Source organism: Caretta caretta, chromosome 1, assembly GCF_965140235.1.
Source record: "Caretta caretta isolate rCarCar2 chromosome 1, rCarCar1.hap1, whole genome shotgun sequence".
Taxonomy (NCBI): domain Eukaryota; kingdom Metazoa; phylum Chordata; order Testudines; family Cheloniidae; genus Caretta; species Caretta caretta.
This window is the reverse complement of record NC_134206.1, coordinates 230,701,338-230,717,325: the sequence shown is the minus strand read 5'-3', so window position 1 is coordinate 230,717,325 and position 15,988 is coordinate 230,701,338. Positions and strand designations below refer to the sequence as shown.

General features: G+C 40.0%; 1 protein-coding gene across 4 annotated transcripts in view; it reads left to right on the top strand.

Moving 5' to 3' along the window:
• The window catches only part of MPPED1 (metallophosphoesterase domain containing 1), a 92,555-nt gene that overhangs the window by 63,907 nt on the left and 12,660 nt on the right, over positions 1 to 15,988 (top strand). For 3 of the 4 annotated variants that reach the window (XM_048825357.2, XM_048825368.2, XM_048825339.2), the window contains exons 6-7: positions 5,485 to 5,598; positions 8,940 to 11,935. In XM_048825357.2, coding sequence (XP_048681314.1) covers positions 5,485 to 5,598; positions 8,940 to 9,058 — 233 coding nt within the window. In that variant the 3' untranslated portion in view covers positions 9,059 to 11,935. Of the gene's footprint in view, positions 1 to 5,484; positions 5,599 to 8,939; positions 11,936 to 15,988 lie in introns of those variants that run through there. The other variant, XM_048825348.2, reaches the window with a different exon arrangement.

The window sequence follows — 15,988 nt, the reverse complement described above, 5'->3', positions numbered from 1 at the left end:
AGGTCTGATCCTGCGTTCCTTGCCCACTCAAAGCTTCCATTGAAATAACTGAGGAGAGTTGATTGGACAAGGAATGGAGGATCAGGCCCTAAGTTTTTACATATTGTTTCCCCACCACCTTTTTAGGGTAGCATTCCCCTCCATCCAATATCCAGCATTGATTTCTCCATTCTTTCATCATGAGTTGCCACCTCTGCTTTCTTCTCTGCAGACATGTGTAGGCCAACAAGAACCATTTTTACATTTTCATCTTACAAATATTAATGTGAGATAAAATATATCTTTATAGAAGTAGAGGGCTTATTATGTTTCCTGATAATAGTTATCTGACCTTGATTATGGAAATAAAATATTAACAGAAATCTTTTTGGCCCTGATTCAGAAAAGCATTTAAACACATGCTTAACTGTAAACACATGCTCAAAACTTATTAATTTAATCATTTAATCATGATAAAGTAAAATTCATGCTTAAGTGCTCTGCTGAATTGGACTTTTAAACTTACTTAGAATTCCTTTCAGTCCACAATTTCACTAAGTGCTAAAATCCTCCCTCCTACCACTCTTTCCCCTTCTCTTTCAAAATTTTCATTTAGAGTATGTAAAGTGTTTTGGTTTTCACAGGAACAAAATGATTTTGCTTTAAGTGTTTCACTGAAGCTTTGGGGAAAGGGGTTTCTTCTTTGTAAATCTTTGTTCTCCCTATAAGAATGTGTGTTTAATCAATTGCATAACCCACTTCCGGCCATCAGATTTATTCTGTATATGGACTTGGATCTTAAAAATTGGTAACAGCCATTCATCCCTCAGTGCTTGCAGGGCTGGAGCTCTTAGTCCTAAACATTTAGCAGAGGAGATAATTCAAAATCCCAAATGGATTGGTGGCCTAATGGTTAGTGTTGGATTTTTGGTGGACCCGTTTATAAGTCCAGATAAAACAATTGAAAACATTTGAAATACTTTGACTTTTATTCTTAAATCCCCAAACTTCCATCTGATTAGTCATGAAAAAAACCTGTCCTTTGTCAATTCCAAAGAATGTCCACATATCCAGTGTTTGTAATTCACTTATCAACTAGTCTGAGTATTTATCCTATTTTGTTTTTTATCTTCAACCATCGTCCATGGCTTTTCTTAGAAATGTTGCATATTACTTTGCTTTATTTTCCTGGTGTCTTGTCTATATTAATGTATCTATGGACAGCTCATGTTCCGCGCTGAATGGTCTGCAACCCTTTTGTGAATCGGATCAAAATATTGCTCTGCCTAACATGTTATTTACTTTTCTGCAGCAGCCTCTCGGTGGCACTCCAAAGGAAAGTGACAACCTTCTCAGCATATTGCACCTAGCTTTTTATTAGGCTGTGCATGGGTGGGTTAGAAACAGAATTCCTTTCTGACCTTCACAGGCAATTATTTTAACCTGGAAGTTCATTACTGTTATCCTGGTCTTAGACTGCATAACTACAAATGTTATTCATGATCATAAAAGCATCCAATGCTCTTGCAAATTCAGCCACAAAATTTAGATGACTTCCTGTGACACTATGACTAGAATGCTGCAAAAAGGAGCATTTCCTTTTACTGGTTTTAAATGTATTTCCCTTTAATTTACAGCTTCTGTTAGATCACTGTCAGGTTTGCATGGGGTATCGACAAGTGACCCAGCAAGAGCTGCTATTGCCATGTCTGCAGTGCCAGCAGTGATTCTCACGTTATGTTAGGTTTAGAGACTCCCGTAATAGGTGGTGTCTGTCTGTTTAATGACTCAGAGGACAACTACCCTCTTCTGTATGTGGTCCAGGAGAGTGTGCTGCCATGAGGCCTCTCAGGTTGAGTCTTGTTACTGATTATATCCCTCTTTTGAGCTGGTGCCTCATGAAATCATGTCCTTCTTTCTTCTCCCCTCTTCTTTTTCTCTTACCTGTAGGTCTTAATTCTGCCCACCATCTACTTTTCTCTTCTCCCTATTCATCCCCTCCCTGCAGCAGAACAAATACCCTCCTGATCAACTTATGTTACAGAACTACAGAGATAAATTGGTGGGATTTTAAACGTGCCAAAGTGATTCAGGAGCACAAGTCCCATTGACTTTGAACAGAATTGGTGCTTCTATGTCACTTAGGCACTTCTGAAAATCCTACTCAGAGTCATTATTCTTCATTATTTGTAGCGTAGAAGTGCCTAGATGCCACAATCAGGAATTGTGCTCCCCCTTGTGCCAGGCACTGTACACAAATAATGAGAAGACAGTTCCCCAAGAGTTTACATTTATCTGCAGTCGTACTCAGCCATGTTAATGAGGATATACCAAATATTCCTGTGTCACAATACATAGCAGTGTGAGAGACTCTTACCTTTGATTAGGTCATATTGGAAATACAGTAAATATACTATAGCAAAAATAAGTTTCTTTTGAATAGGTATTAATTTCATTTTTTAAAAAGTCAGTTTCCAAGCATGTAAAGAACTAAGTTCAGGATTCTTTGGCTTCTTATCAAGAATTCTTTCCTTTTCTTCGTTTCTTTCTTTTTCTTTTTTTTTAAGTGGATTTCGTTAAGTCTTTATCTGTAGCTGTCTGCATGATTGTCTGTGACAAAGATTTATACTTTCCTGACAGTTGCAGAAACCTGTTTCAAATAACCAAACATAAAAAAATCCCTAAGATGAACTCTAATTGTTAGCTAGGTGTAATCAATTATTCTTAGTTTGTGTAGTCAGGTGTATATAATAAGCAGCAAACATATGGGAAGGATTCAGAAGGGCGATAATGCATGTAAACAAAAACATGTTCAACATAAATAATGCTTAATTTAATGGAGAAGTTAATTTCATGAATTTTTGTTTTGTAAAGTTTTTGAAGTGGAAATACCTTTGCCTTCATGTTCACCACTGACGTTTTGACAATTAACTGTTTCAAATCATTGAAATAACAAAAGCCTGGGTTATAATCTGTTTGGTATGAAAAAGAGATTGAACTGGATTCTGAAAGATACAATTTCTGAACTCACTTTGACGTGTTAAGGAACTGCTGTTGTTTCCTGGAATAAATTTTAAACAGCCATAGAGGACAAAAGTGACTAGCAGAGTCAAATATCAGAGTTTAATGAGGATCATCTGTGTCTGTAATTAAGCTGCATGCAACTGGATTTTCTGTAAAGATCTATACACCAAAGACCTGGGATAACATTTTCAAAAGTACCCTCTCTCAAACAGGACTTAGGCACTTAAAAGCATAGATTCTATTGACTTTCAAGGAGACAGACTTCTTAGTGCCTTAGTCACTCTAAAAATGGGACTTTTGAACCTAAGTCATTTACGCATTTTAGAAAATGTTACCCTTAGTCACAAAACCCTAAAATATACTGAGACCAATTTTTAAAAAAAGGCACCGAAATGCAAACATGTGGGTTGTCCAAGTTTGCCCTTAGGTTGGTATATATCCATTTTGCATGCAGTGCACTCTTCCAACCAAGTGCTCCATTTCTGGTCTCATTGAAGTAAATGGCTTAACTCCTTGTTAGCCATGTTGGATCAGGCCCTCGGTACCATAATTTGAAAACTGAGTCCGGTGCGTGTAAATTCCTATCCTCTCAGCCCTGTATATATGCAATATATCACAACATCCTTCAAATGTACGTGCAAACAGAAGGATAAATAAATCTAAAGAATAGTACAAAATTGTATATGTTTTAGGTCTCCCAAATTGGAGTGGCAACATCTTATGATAGTGGCAGAGATGTGGCAGCACAAAACAATTAGATCATTCCAAACCAACAGAAATTAACTAAATTATTCCAATATGCACTGCAGAATAGTGTTTCCCTGCACAGCTCTGGACTCTTTGCTCTTCCATCTTTCACACAGATATACGGGAGATGATGTGTTCACTTGCAAACAGTCACACTTCAAATGTCACATCCTGGTTAGGTTACACTAGTCGCTTTGAAGGGAAATGCCATGATTTAGTGAACAATTAGCATCCTTTCTGAGATTATGTTCGTTTATAAATACAATTTGATGTCCAGACTGGGCATTTAGGTTTTCATTGTAAAAAAACTTTAACAAAAACCCTGCATCCCATGCAACAGTCACACATGCATGCCTCTGCAAAGGGGCCTGCAGAGACTTTGGGAGGAGGTACAGTGATCCTGGCAGTTGCATGAGACTTTCCAAAAGCAACAAGGCAAGGGCTGGATTATGGCCCCACTATCCTTTTGTGTTGGCCAGTAGAGATCAGCTGCTGAATGCTGGAGTTTCTGCCCTAGCATGTGCTCCACAGGCTCTTCAGGAATTCAGACTGGGTCAGCCACAATGCCTCCAGGGATTCCTGCTGCAGTGTGGTCTCTGCTCGTTCCCCTACCTAACATGGGCCCATGTTCAAAGCTGCCATAGTCCTGGATATTTAAAAAGAAGATAATTTTAGTCAAATTTCCAGCCTCCAGCCCAACTAAGACCATCATCTGGAGCCAGATCCTTGTCCCATCAGGTCAATGGAAAGTCCCAATGACTTAACTGGGAGTTAGATCAATCACCTGGTGGTGCAGATGTGGGTACAGTTTTTAGTATCATTTTAACACTTTGGTGCCATTAATAAAAGAGTATTTTCAGTGCTCTCTGTTCGGATTTGCTGTTATTTCTGCTTTATGAAGTAGCTGATAGGACTGGTAAAAAAAAAAAAAAAACACAAAACTTTTTTTTTTTCATGTAAAGTTGGGTTTTCAACTAAATGTAACCTTAACAAAGTGCCTGCTTTCCTCGAAAAATTTTGATTTTTTTCATACAGGCAAAACCAAAACCAAAAAATTGAAAACAATACCATTTTTGTTTTTTCTTTTTATTAAAAAGTCAACATTTTCTAGGAGGAAAGAAAAATATTTTTACAAGCAGCTGTAGTAGGCAATCATTTTAATGTATGAACATGGAAATATCTAATCCTCAACGCCAGTATGTTTTGGATTAATAATTAGCAACACCAAAGTCATGACATAAGTTAATATCAAAATATTCAGTGCTTAAAGTTAGAACCTGAATCTCGATTGAAAAGCCTAAATGTGGGTTTAGAGGCCTAGCTTTAGGCACTTAGTTTTGAACATTCTTCTCTAAGCTTCTTAAACTGTAGCAGGGATGGAGTGTTTGCCTTAAATAGAACAAATATGGTTTAATTAGTTTTAATTTAAATCTCTTGCAAGGATCTTTTCTTTAAAAAAGAAATATTGGCAAGAATAACTCTAATCCCATCCCTTTGGATCAACTATTTTTTCATTCCTCAAATATTTTTCATTCCCCCTCCACTGAGCAATGAAGATGTTCATTTTAATAGATTATTCTGTGGCATATTAAAATCTAAGAAACTAAGACACATTAAAATCCAGGAATGATTTTGCGTACTCCAGGTATAAAGTTTCACAGATAATGTGAGTCCTTTCTCTCTTCTTTTAAATCTATGTTTATAAATCTTTCTTCTTCTTCTTCTTCTTCCAAGGTTTTCTAGACTGGGTTCCTAAGAAAATGCAGAGGGTAGGGTGTGTTGAGCTGCTGAACACAGTCCAGAGACGGATACAGCCAAGGCTTCATGTTTTCGGACATATCCATGAAGGTCAGCAAGCTTATCTCTCTCTGATTTTTAAAACCAACTGCGCCCAAGCCACTGCACAGTATGGCCAACATTTTCAAATTTGAGTTGCTAAAGATAGGCACCTAAATTAATGGACACTTCTGAAAGTCAGGCCACTTGTTTAGGTGAATAAAATGCATATAAGTGTCTAACATCCAAATTTGAATATTTGAGCCTCAGCATCTGTTTCCATATCTGTGAAATGGGGATTATACTACTGCTACATATGAGCTACTGATCCAGTTGGTTCAAAACAAGGGTAGAGGTCTACTAGGTGACTACAAGTTAGGATTACTGGGTTCTATTTGTGGCTCCTTACTGAATTACTCTGTGACTTTGGGGAAATCTTGTAACCTCTTGGCATCTCCCTTTCTCTCTCTGTAAAATCTGTAGGGATTTCTAAGGCTTAATTACTGAGATCCTGGGTTAGAAGGGTCTAAATAAATACAAAGCTAAAATGAGGCTCCATAAAACTCTAGAGGTTCCTCACACTCTTCATCCTAATACATGGTACATGCACAAATTATCTCCTCATCAGCTAGGTCAAGATTCCCCAGCAATCTGAGACACTGTAGTTTCTTCAGAGCGTTTGTTTGAGTGTTTGTCTCAGAGCACTAGGGAGCCCTCTCACTGGCTCTGTGGGGGTAAGATTTTTTTTTTTTAACCAGGTTAAATGTTCAGTGCACAGAACCACCTAGGGTGTTCTGTCAACCATTTGGCTTTCAATTGGGAAAATGAATTCCCTTCTTATAAATCATTAAATGGGATCAGGCTTGCTCCTATTCAAGTCAATGGTAGTGGGATCATATTTACAATCAAAGAAAAGGGGAAAGAATACGTCTTATGGTGTTTACTCATATCTTGCAAGGTGTATGGCCTGGAGGTACAATCACTGCCGCCTATTCCTTGCAACGATAAGGCTCTCACTAGGTGATTTCTAAAGTGCTGTCAAATGCACAGAGTAAACAAATTGAATGACTCCTCTCTAGACCTCTTTCAGGTACAGCAGTCTTAGAGGTTACTTATAAGACTGTGTGTGAACAATTTTCAGACAAAACCTGTTCTAAAATTGATATTATCCCTTTAGTTTATTATAGGCCAAGTAAGTTTAAACTTGGTGTAAGTGACCTGTTGTAAGCTCCTGTGAGGTAAATAGAGTTGCATCTGCTTACCCCATTGTCTGCATTTTTGGCTCATCAAAGAAAAAACGTTGACTCACAGAATGATAAATTATTTCAGTTACCACTGCAGTCGCAGTAAGTAGCAGAGTTAAGAGACAGGGAATTCTTGTAAACTATCATAATTCAGAGAAAACAAATGGGAAACTGCAAAGCCTGTTTTGCTGTGGGATGGTAAAACTCCTCAGAGAAGAATTCCCAAGTAAGTTCTCACAGACAGCCTCTGCAAACGAATGTGCTCTTTGCAAAGTGAGTGCATGGTATGAACAGATGATATCTCCCCTGACTAAACACAGCTACATCTACAGCAGTCATCTACTAAATATCCAGGAGGAATAAAGAACTGACTGTTCCTCCCCACTTCCTCCTCTGAACTGCTGCTACTGCCAAAAATGCCTCACCTGTCACCATACTTGCTGCTGCTCCACCAGTCACAGTGACAGGCAGCCCTACAGTAACGTCATCTAAAATCCTACTTCCCATGCTCCTGCCAAGGCTCAGGTGGGGTGGTCATACAGGAGTCTCCATGTTAGGGTGGGAAGGAATGAAAAGTGCAATATTATAAATCTTGCACAAACATTAACATTTTAGCAACCGGGTACCATGGTGATTGGGTGTTTTAAAACCATGGAGAGGGAGAGAGAACATTCTGAAACTTCCCCTCGCAATGTTAACTGTGCAATTCACATTTATGTTCTGTGGTTCATGTTTCACAACAGACGACTGTTCTGTGGCAAACCACAAATGATTGGGAGAAATCTCTGTGACAGGAAGCTGACGGTTTTCATCCTTGCTAAAGTCCTCTTCTTGTAAGGTTTCCCATGAGCGGTTGGTTGGACCCACAGTTCGTAGCATTAAGTGTGTGGGCTTTTAAAAGAAAATAAAAGAATCTGCAGTTCTTTCATGGCGTTCCTGAACCAAGGGAGTGTACATAGGTCTGACTCAATCCCCACTGAAGTCTATGAAGCCTCCCTGCCTCCGAGCCTCCCCGCCCCACTAGACAGACTCCCACTAGCTTGGCTTGAGCTAGCACCTAAAAACAGCAGTGTGGATGATATGGCTGCAGTGGACGTTCAACCCGTCAAGCGAGCTCAGACTCACCGCTGCCTGAGCTGCAGCGGTGACACTGCTGTGTGTAGGGCGCTAACGTGAGCCCCACTAGTGCAACTGTGTACCTGGCTCGCTCCCCGCTGCTGTCTAGACATGCCGTGGGAGTGTTGCCATGGACTTCAATGGGAGCTCAGTCAGGCACGTAAGTAACTGCATAAACATGCCTAGAACTTCTCTGGTAGATTTAAGTGTACACCGACACACATTGGATCCAATCAAGTTCCCACTGAAGCGATTTGGAATGTCACCATTAACTTCGCTGGCAGTAGGATAGCGCCCATTAAAGACAGTTTCTAGTGAGCACAGAGTTTTCAGATATTCAGACCTTTAAATCAAACCCAGTTTTTTCATGCTAAGCCATGGTATTTCTATATCCATGCCAAGTTGCAGATTTCATGCTTCTGCTGGGTTTGCTGAAGCCCAGTTGATTTTTTTTTTCTTTTCATAAGTGATTAGAATTCTTTTGTAATGGAAAAATTATGTTCACTTTTCCATATGTCCAAAAATGTTTGAAGGGATTTCACTCAACATTTCTAAAAAAAAATAAATCTTTGAGCAGAAACCAAGCCTGGGAAATATCAGCCCCAAAAGGTGACGGTTTCGACACGTTCTGAATGTGAGATTTCCAAGAAATCAGGGATTTGAGTGTGGTAAAAGCCTGAAATACAGTCTAGCTCCCACCCTCTTCAAAAACTGGAGAGAGAATATTTTTTAAAAGTGATTTTCAAAGAGAAATATTGAAGTTACTAAACTTTTTTGTGAAGACCTCACATTTCAGTGGCTATAATCTCACGCTACGTGTACACTCTGGAGAGTCCTCTTTGGCTTTCTTTTACAATCTAAAAGGGTGCTCAAATTCTTCTGTTACACAAGTATTATTACTACTCTCATGGAAGCTTCACTAGTATGACAGAGAGCAGAATATGGCCCTGTTAAATCCTTGAGAGTATGGATGTAGCACTATTCAGTACCACTTCCATTTGTGGCACTATATAAGTGAATAATAGTAGTAACTAGAACTTGTTTTCTTTGTAGGCTATGGGGTAATGGCTGATGGAACTACTACCTATGTGAATGCATCAGTGTGCACTGTGAATTACCAGCCTCTCAATCCACCTATAGTTATTGACTTACCTACTCCAAGGAACACATGATTGTTATAGGAATTTAATGATGTACCTATCACACAAGCAGTTTTCTATTGCTGACTAAGAAACATGATAAAGAACTGTTCAATGAAGAAGCGAAGACCCTTTATTTTTTTTCTTTTAATTCTTCACAACCAAATTTGAGTGATGAAAATGAATGGGAAGAAAGACATTTTAGTGCCAATATCTGCCGGAAGCTGATTAAGCATTAAATTTAAAATTTCAACATTAAAATACTTGTGAATACACAAAAGTGAATGCATTCCACATATATATCGAGTAGGGAGTTGGGGGTTTTTTTTATCAACCATATATTGAACTTATTAAAAGTATAAAGTCTTTTCAAAGGCGTGTTTCTTAAAGAATGTTTACAGTTTAAACGTGAATGTTTAGACTAGGATTTAACCATTTAAAACATTTTCCAATGAGTATTTGGTAAAAATCAAATGATGTTGATATTTTTGCTGAATAATATGGCAAATATGAAAAGAGTCTACACAAGTACTGTGTTGAACCAGTTAAAAGAAGCCAGTTGTTGTTGCAAATCCTTCTGAAGTCTGTGCCCTTGCATGCTTTCAAAGGCAATGCAGGTGAAGGTCCTAATCACTGTTCTGTAATGCAATCGCAACACATCTGGCATTACAGATGGAAGGGGAAATGGTGCATACTGCCAGTGTGTGGGAAACAGCTGAACGTTCTAGAAAGGAGATGGTGTTAAAGGCAGTACAAACTCAGGCATTTGTAAGCTCTGAAAAATGTCATTTCCCATTTTTTCTTTAAAAAGATCCATGTGGTTTAACATGAGAGCTGATGTGTGATTGGATTTAAAGTAAAATAGGAAACCTGTGATGTTCAGATGTGGTTTTAAAAGGTAGCCTAGCGGGACTGTTCGGTTTAAAGAACTGATAAAGGGATGGACAGCATATCATAAGGCCACTGCTTTGAATCTGGCCCAGATTGGGAATGATTAACAGTCTGAGCTAATTCATCCCTGGGTTAATGCCCCTGACTTTGATGGAGTTACCCCAAGGATGAGTTTTATAGAATATCAGGGTTGGAAGGGACCTCAGGAGGTCATCTAGTCCAACCCCCTGCTCAAAGCAGGACCGATCCCCAACTAAATCATCCCAGCCAGGGCTTTGTCAAGCCTGACCTTAAAAACTTCTAAGGAAGGAGATTCCACCACCTCCCTAGGTAACGCATTCCAGTGCTTCACCCCCCTTCTAGTGAAAAAGTTTTTCCTAATATCCAACCTCCCCCACTGCAACTTGAGACCATTACTCCTTGGCCCTTTACCTTCTAATAGTTGTTCAGCAGCACAGGTGAAATGAGTGACGAGCTCACTGCAGTTCGTCTAGCACAGGTGTCCACATCACAAGCCCCATCATGGCTATTTGCCCCCTTGTGGACAGTGGTAGTAGAGACCAAGGACTAAATGAGCCCAGGAGACTGAAATCTTTTCTAACCCCCTATATACAGCCTATCCAGATGTGAGAACTAGCACTGCTCATGCTCCGCATCCATGGATTCACAGAGGAGTTGAGTCGGCAGAGTTTTCATTCCAGCACTTTACACTAGCCTGAAAATTCACTTTAAAAAGCAAACCATGAAGTATTTTAACCTCCAAAATATGTCCTAAAGGAAAAGGGGCCTCTGTCCTGCCCTAACCCAATTTCTCCAACTTCCAAGAAAGCAAAAGGAGACCTCTTGCCTTAACTGCCATTATCTAGGTATGATACTTTGGATATGGATTTTCAGAATTGTGGTACTAACAGGATCTATGTGTTAAATAACCTTCACACACATTAGATAAAGCTCATGGGTGAGACATTCAGACACTGATGCTAGAGGGAAAAAAAACATGCATGTACCCAGTGCATTTGCAGAGCCCACATTTTCACACACAGATTATGTAATTGTGCATGTTAGTGCCCTTTTGCACACACACTTGCTCAATATGAAGACATAAATGTGAGCTTTGGATGTAGCAGCTCTATGTGCTATATTTGCATGCACAACTAGGGCCGCTATTTCTGAAAGCTTGCGCCTCAAAATCAAATCTGGGAGGGACACTAGGTTCATTTCCAATGCTTCAGATGTGCAAAAACTCTTCCCCCACCTGGTGCTGGGAAGCATTAAGTTTGAGCCTAGTAACTTCATCCAAACTGGTATATCCAAAAACATGACATGCCACAAATCTCTCATTTCTTGTAAGCTGTTTGGTGAATTAGGACCTAAAATGGTTTGCTGCTCTTTGCTGAAACTAAAAAGCAAACAGTGGGCCCCACCCTGTAACCCGGTCTTATGTGAATGGTTTATGTACACACGAGCGGGCTGCAGTAGATTTACATGGGACTGTTTTTGCAAGCACTATTTGTGGAAGGGTTGTAGGATCAGGCCACATCAGCGAGGCTGGAAGTTAATAACCTATTACTGATTTCCACCATCATTGGGAAGAAAAATGATACTGTGTCGTTAGACTACAAGTGTCTTAACCAGTCACAATTCAAGTGTTTTATGAAACAAGGGTGGCAGGAAACTGGCTGTATGTTAAAGAAGTCTGAAATGTTTACATTCACTCTCAGCACTTGTTACTAGAATGTTAAGGGGGGGGAGCTTTTATTAGCTGCAACAACATTTCTATTCAGAATTCTATTCAACATTCAGAAAATATGCTCTTAAAAACAAATTTTTCCTAAGGTATCTTCAAAATACTGTGTATTTTATGTGAAAAAATTATTTGAAAGCAGCTGTTACTTTAAAAGTTATCATTAAAAGACTTGCGGTATGAAAGCTTAAAGGTTATTTAATCATTTTGGCATAACTTGATGTTGTAATTATTTTGTCAAGCATGTTAGACAAATAAAATCTTAAAAAAACAAATTCTGTTTACATCTATCAGACATTCCATTTGGCATGGTAGTAAAATATTTACTGTAAAATACAATACATCTGCCCTTTATTTTAGGAGCCAAAGCGCTCCGTACTGTGGATCAGTTACCATACAAACCTAAAAGCTACTGGTGGGATATCAGCTGGACTTGAAGGTGTTAAGCCTTGTGCATAATTGTGTACCAAACAATCTTGCAATAGCTGCCATTGCAAGGACGTCTGTGCATACTGGCTTAGCAAAAGATGCACTCTTTACTGCCTCCAGTTTAATAGAGACTTCCTTGCCTTAGGGCAAAAAATAAAGAATGAGTTGGAACCAATGGTTGCAACAAGAGAAAAATAACTGCTTCATGTAATTAAAGATCCCCATGGATGGAATATATGAAATGCTTCTATGACCCAATATGGTGTTTTAGGAAAAGCTAATGTGGCTAATTTAGCAAAAATAGCTTTGGAAACTTTTGATTGTGGGGCCCATAACGAGGATGTGGGTAAAATCTTTTGAGGAATGTATGAGTGTTGGAGATATTTGAGTGTATCGTCAGTATGGCCCTCAAAGAGGAGATTAAGAAAGGTGCGCTCCCCTTTTTTTTAACTCCATTCCAAAGTATTAGTTACTTAGGAAAGATTCTACATAGCTCCAGTTTTGAGAATGCGTGAGGGTTTTTTTTAAAAAAGAAGTTAAGAATGTTTAGCACCTCCGTCAAGGCAATGGTTTGTGCTCCCTTTGTTAACTTATACTGGTAGTTAATCAGCTAACATCACTCCCAGAGCTGTGCTGATGTCTCTTCGTACTTTGTGAAGGAATGCATGCTTTACCATAAGTCGGCAGAGTTGTTAAATACTGTGGTTAATTTCAGTTCCTTTCCAAACATGGAAATGGTATGGGGGAAAATATCACTATGGGCTAATGGATAAGGACAAAAGCGATGTAAAGACTCGCTCATCCCCAGGATTATGAGAGTGTTTTAACAACTAATGACTTGGGAGAACAGGAAGGGTTTGGCTGCCAGGAAAGAAAGTTAGTTGAGACTCTGCGACCAGGCCCAGTCTGACCTGCTTTCCCCCATCCCCAGCCTCCCTAGGAATACACCTTCCTTCTGTCACCCACTTATCCTTGATGCTTGTTCTTGACATGTATCAAGCCTGGGAACCAGATGTAAGAAGATGGTTCTCAACAGAAATTGAAGCCGAAGACCCGGAGAAACTGTTGCAGACCCCAAACTACTGTTTGGAGAAGTGAGGCTGATGTCAAGAAATGGTAGCTAGAGCAGTGATGCTCTAGACCTGCTGGGTTGGGCCTTGAAGGTGTCAGACAATTTTGGGACTCAGTGGAATGGGCAGGAAAGCAGGAAGGACTAGCTAGATAGCAGTGGGCTTGTTTGACTCAAGGGAAAAGGAAGGAGGCAGAGATATAGAACGTGAAGAAACATTGGAATTGTGCAGAACAATGGTCCAGCCCATCCAGGATCCTATCACTGGCAATTTCCATTAGCAAATGGTTCAGAAGCACATGCAAGAAACCCCTTAGTGAGCAATTCTGGAATAACCTGCTGATGGGGAAGTTTCTTCATTACCCTCATCAATTAGTGGTTGGTCTGAGGGTTTAGTATTTCTTCTGAAAAATATATGAAGCCTTATGTAACCATGGCTGATCTTAACATCTAGACAAATGCCTAGTCTGTCCCTGAAGCCTACTAAGATCTTAGACTCAAAGAGATCTTGGAGCAGTGAGTTGCTGTCATGGAGTCACAGGCTCAGTGCTCTAGAACTCTCTGAATGAAGTCAGGCAGGACTCTAGGGTAGTCTCTCCCCCTGCAGGGCACACTCACCAGGGCAAGCTGCCTTGGCTCCAGCACCTCCTGGGTCTGACCTCTGAGCATTTAGCACCCCTGTTTGCACCATGAGCTCCCTGCAGTGAGTCCACTGGGATGGGACACCTGGGGAAGCCTTACACACTCCCCGAAAGGGGCCCTGCACCCCACCTCTGCAGTTAGCGGTGACTCTTCGCCAGCTTGGCAAACAGACGGGTTTAGTAGTTGTCAGGAACACAGTGTAGAACAGACCTTGTTAGCACAGAAATTAGGAACATTCAGCAAAATCCATCTTGGGGAGATCCAGAGCCCAGGGCTCCCCCGGCCCCGAATCCCAAACCAGGAGACTGACTTGCTTCTAACCACCCAGCCTCAGTAACGCCCAGCTGCCCCTCCTACATGCTTTGTCTCTTTCCCAGGAAAACCGGTCACCTGTTCTCCCCCCTCTTTGTTCTCCAATACTTTTGGCTGGCTGGCTGGCTGGCTCCTTGCAGAGGACGGGCTCTGGCCATCAGCTGCCAGCATACAGAGTGTCAGCCATTCTCTGTGTCCAGGCAGCCAGTCAGCAGTCACACCTGCCCCTAGGAGTCTCTGCAATTGTCACACAGCCTTACCTCACCACCTAGATACTTGTGCAACACATAGGGGAAACTGAGGCGCACACATAGTATTTAGAGAAAACATTAAGAACATCCCACTTTGTCACAATTCCATGGGCTAATTATACACTGGGTGTTTTAAAAAGAAAAAGAGTATTACCTTGTATCCATTTAAATTAGCTGCCCCCTCAGTTTCATTGAATGTCCTCTTGTTCTTGTATGAAGAGCGAGCATAAACAGCAGCACTGATTTACCTTCTTTATGCAATTCATTATTTCACATGCCTGGATCATGTCATCTCTTATTCATCTAGTATATAAATTATACAAGTTACAATCTATTCAATCTTTTTCTATAAGGAAGTGTCTCTCTACCAGTACACATTTTTGTTGTCCGCCTCTGAACCCCTCTATTCCTGGTATATCCTGAGAGTGAAGTAGGTAGGCAGATTGCTGTATTTCAGATTAGGGTGTACCATTCATTTATATCATGAAATTAGAATATTTTCCATATGATTTTCTATCCTGTTTTTATACACTAACATTTTGTTTGATATTTTTAACTGCTGCTGCTCGCTGAGCAGAGGGTTTCATTTAACTGTCTATAATGATTTCCAGGTCTTTTTGTTTGAGAGGTGACATTTAATCTAGAATCCAGCAAAGTGCACAAGTATTTCAAATTACTTCTTTCAGTGTGCATTTTTTAGCATTTGTCAACATGAAATTCCCTTTGCCATCATGCTGCATATTTCATGTACCATGTGCTAGGTGAAAATATGAAAGCAGGGCTGGATTTAGGGGCCAGGGGGTGCTGGGCTTGGGGTGTTGTTTTTGTTGTTAGCAACAAAAATGAAAATAGAATGTTTGAAGTAACGTTACAGGTATTACGTATTCGTTTCACCCCATCCTCCTAGAATGTTCTGGACCTTTGTAGAATCTTGTGGAACCTTCCTGACTTTCTGAGAACTACATTTTCCTCCAATCTTCTGGAATGTTGTCAGCCATGCCCTTGCCAGTATATGAGACACTGACACATGGTGAGTGTTCGGACATCAAAGACCTCTATGTCAAATTGGACAAAATCAGTCATATTTTGCCACACAGGAAGCAGTCTCCACTCCAAGTTCTCCAATTCGTTCCTGATGAAGAGCTGAAGGAGACTTTTCCTAATGTGTGGGTAGCTTTGATGAATCTGCTCACGCTGCTGTTCACAGTCACGATTGGTGAGCACAGCTTTTCGAAGTTCAGGCTCATTAGAATGTATCTTCGATCGACAATGGCAAACAAGAGACCGACATCGCTTTCTATTTTATCACTTGAAAATGCCATTGGCCAGTCTTTGGATCTCTGACGCTGTGCTTTGGTTTGTGAGGGAAAAGGCAAGAAAAGCGACCTTTTGAACTACAGGACTAGGGTTAACAGTCTAAGGCTGTCACCTACGGTAACACTGTTTAATACTGGTCCACCCAATGTTGGTGCAGAGTTCAATTTCTTGATGTTACAACATTTCAGTTATTCTTCAAATTAAAAAGTTTCTATAAGCTTAGCGGAAACAATTTTTTAAATTTGCTTATAAATGAATACATGAATAAATACCTATTTACAGAGGCTAGCATGCAAATTTATCATCTT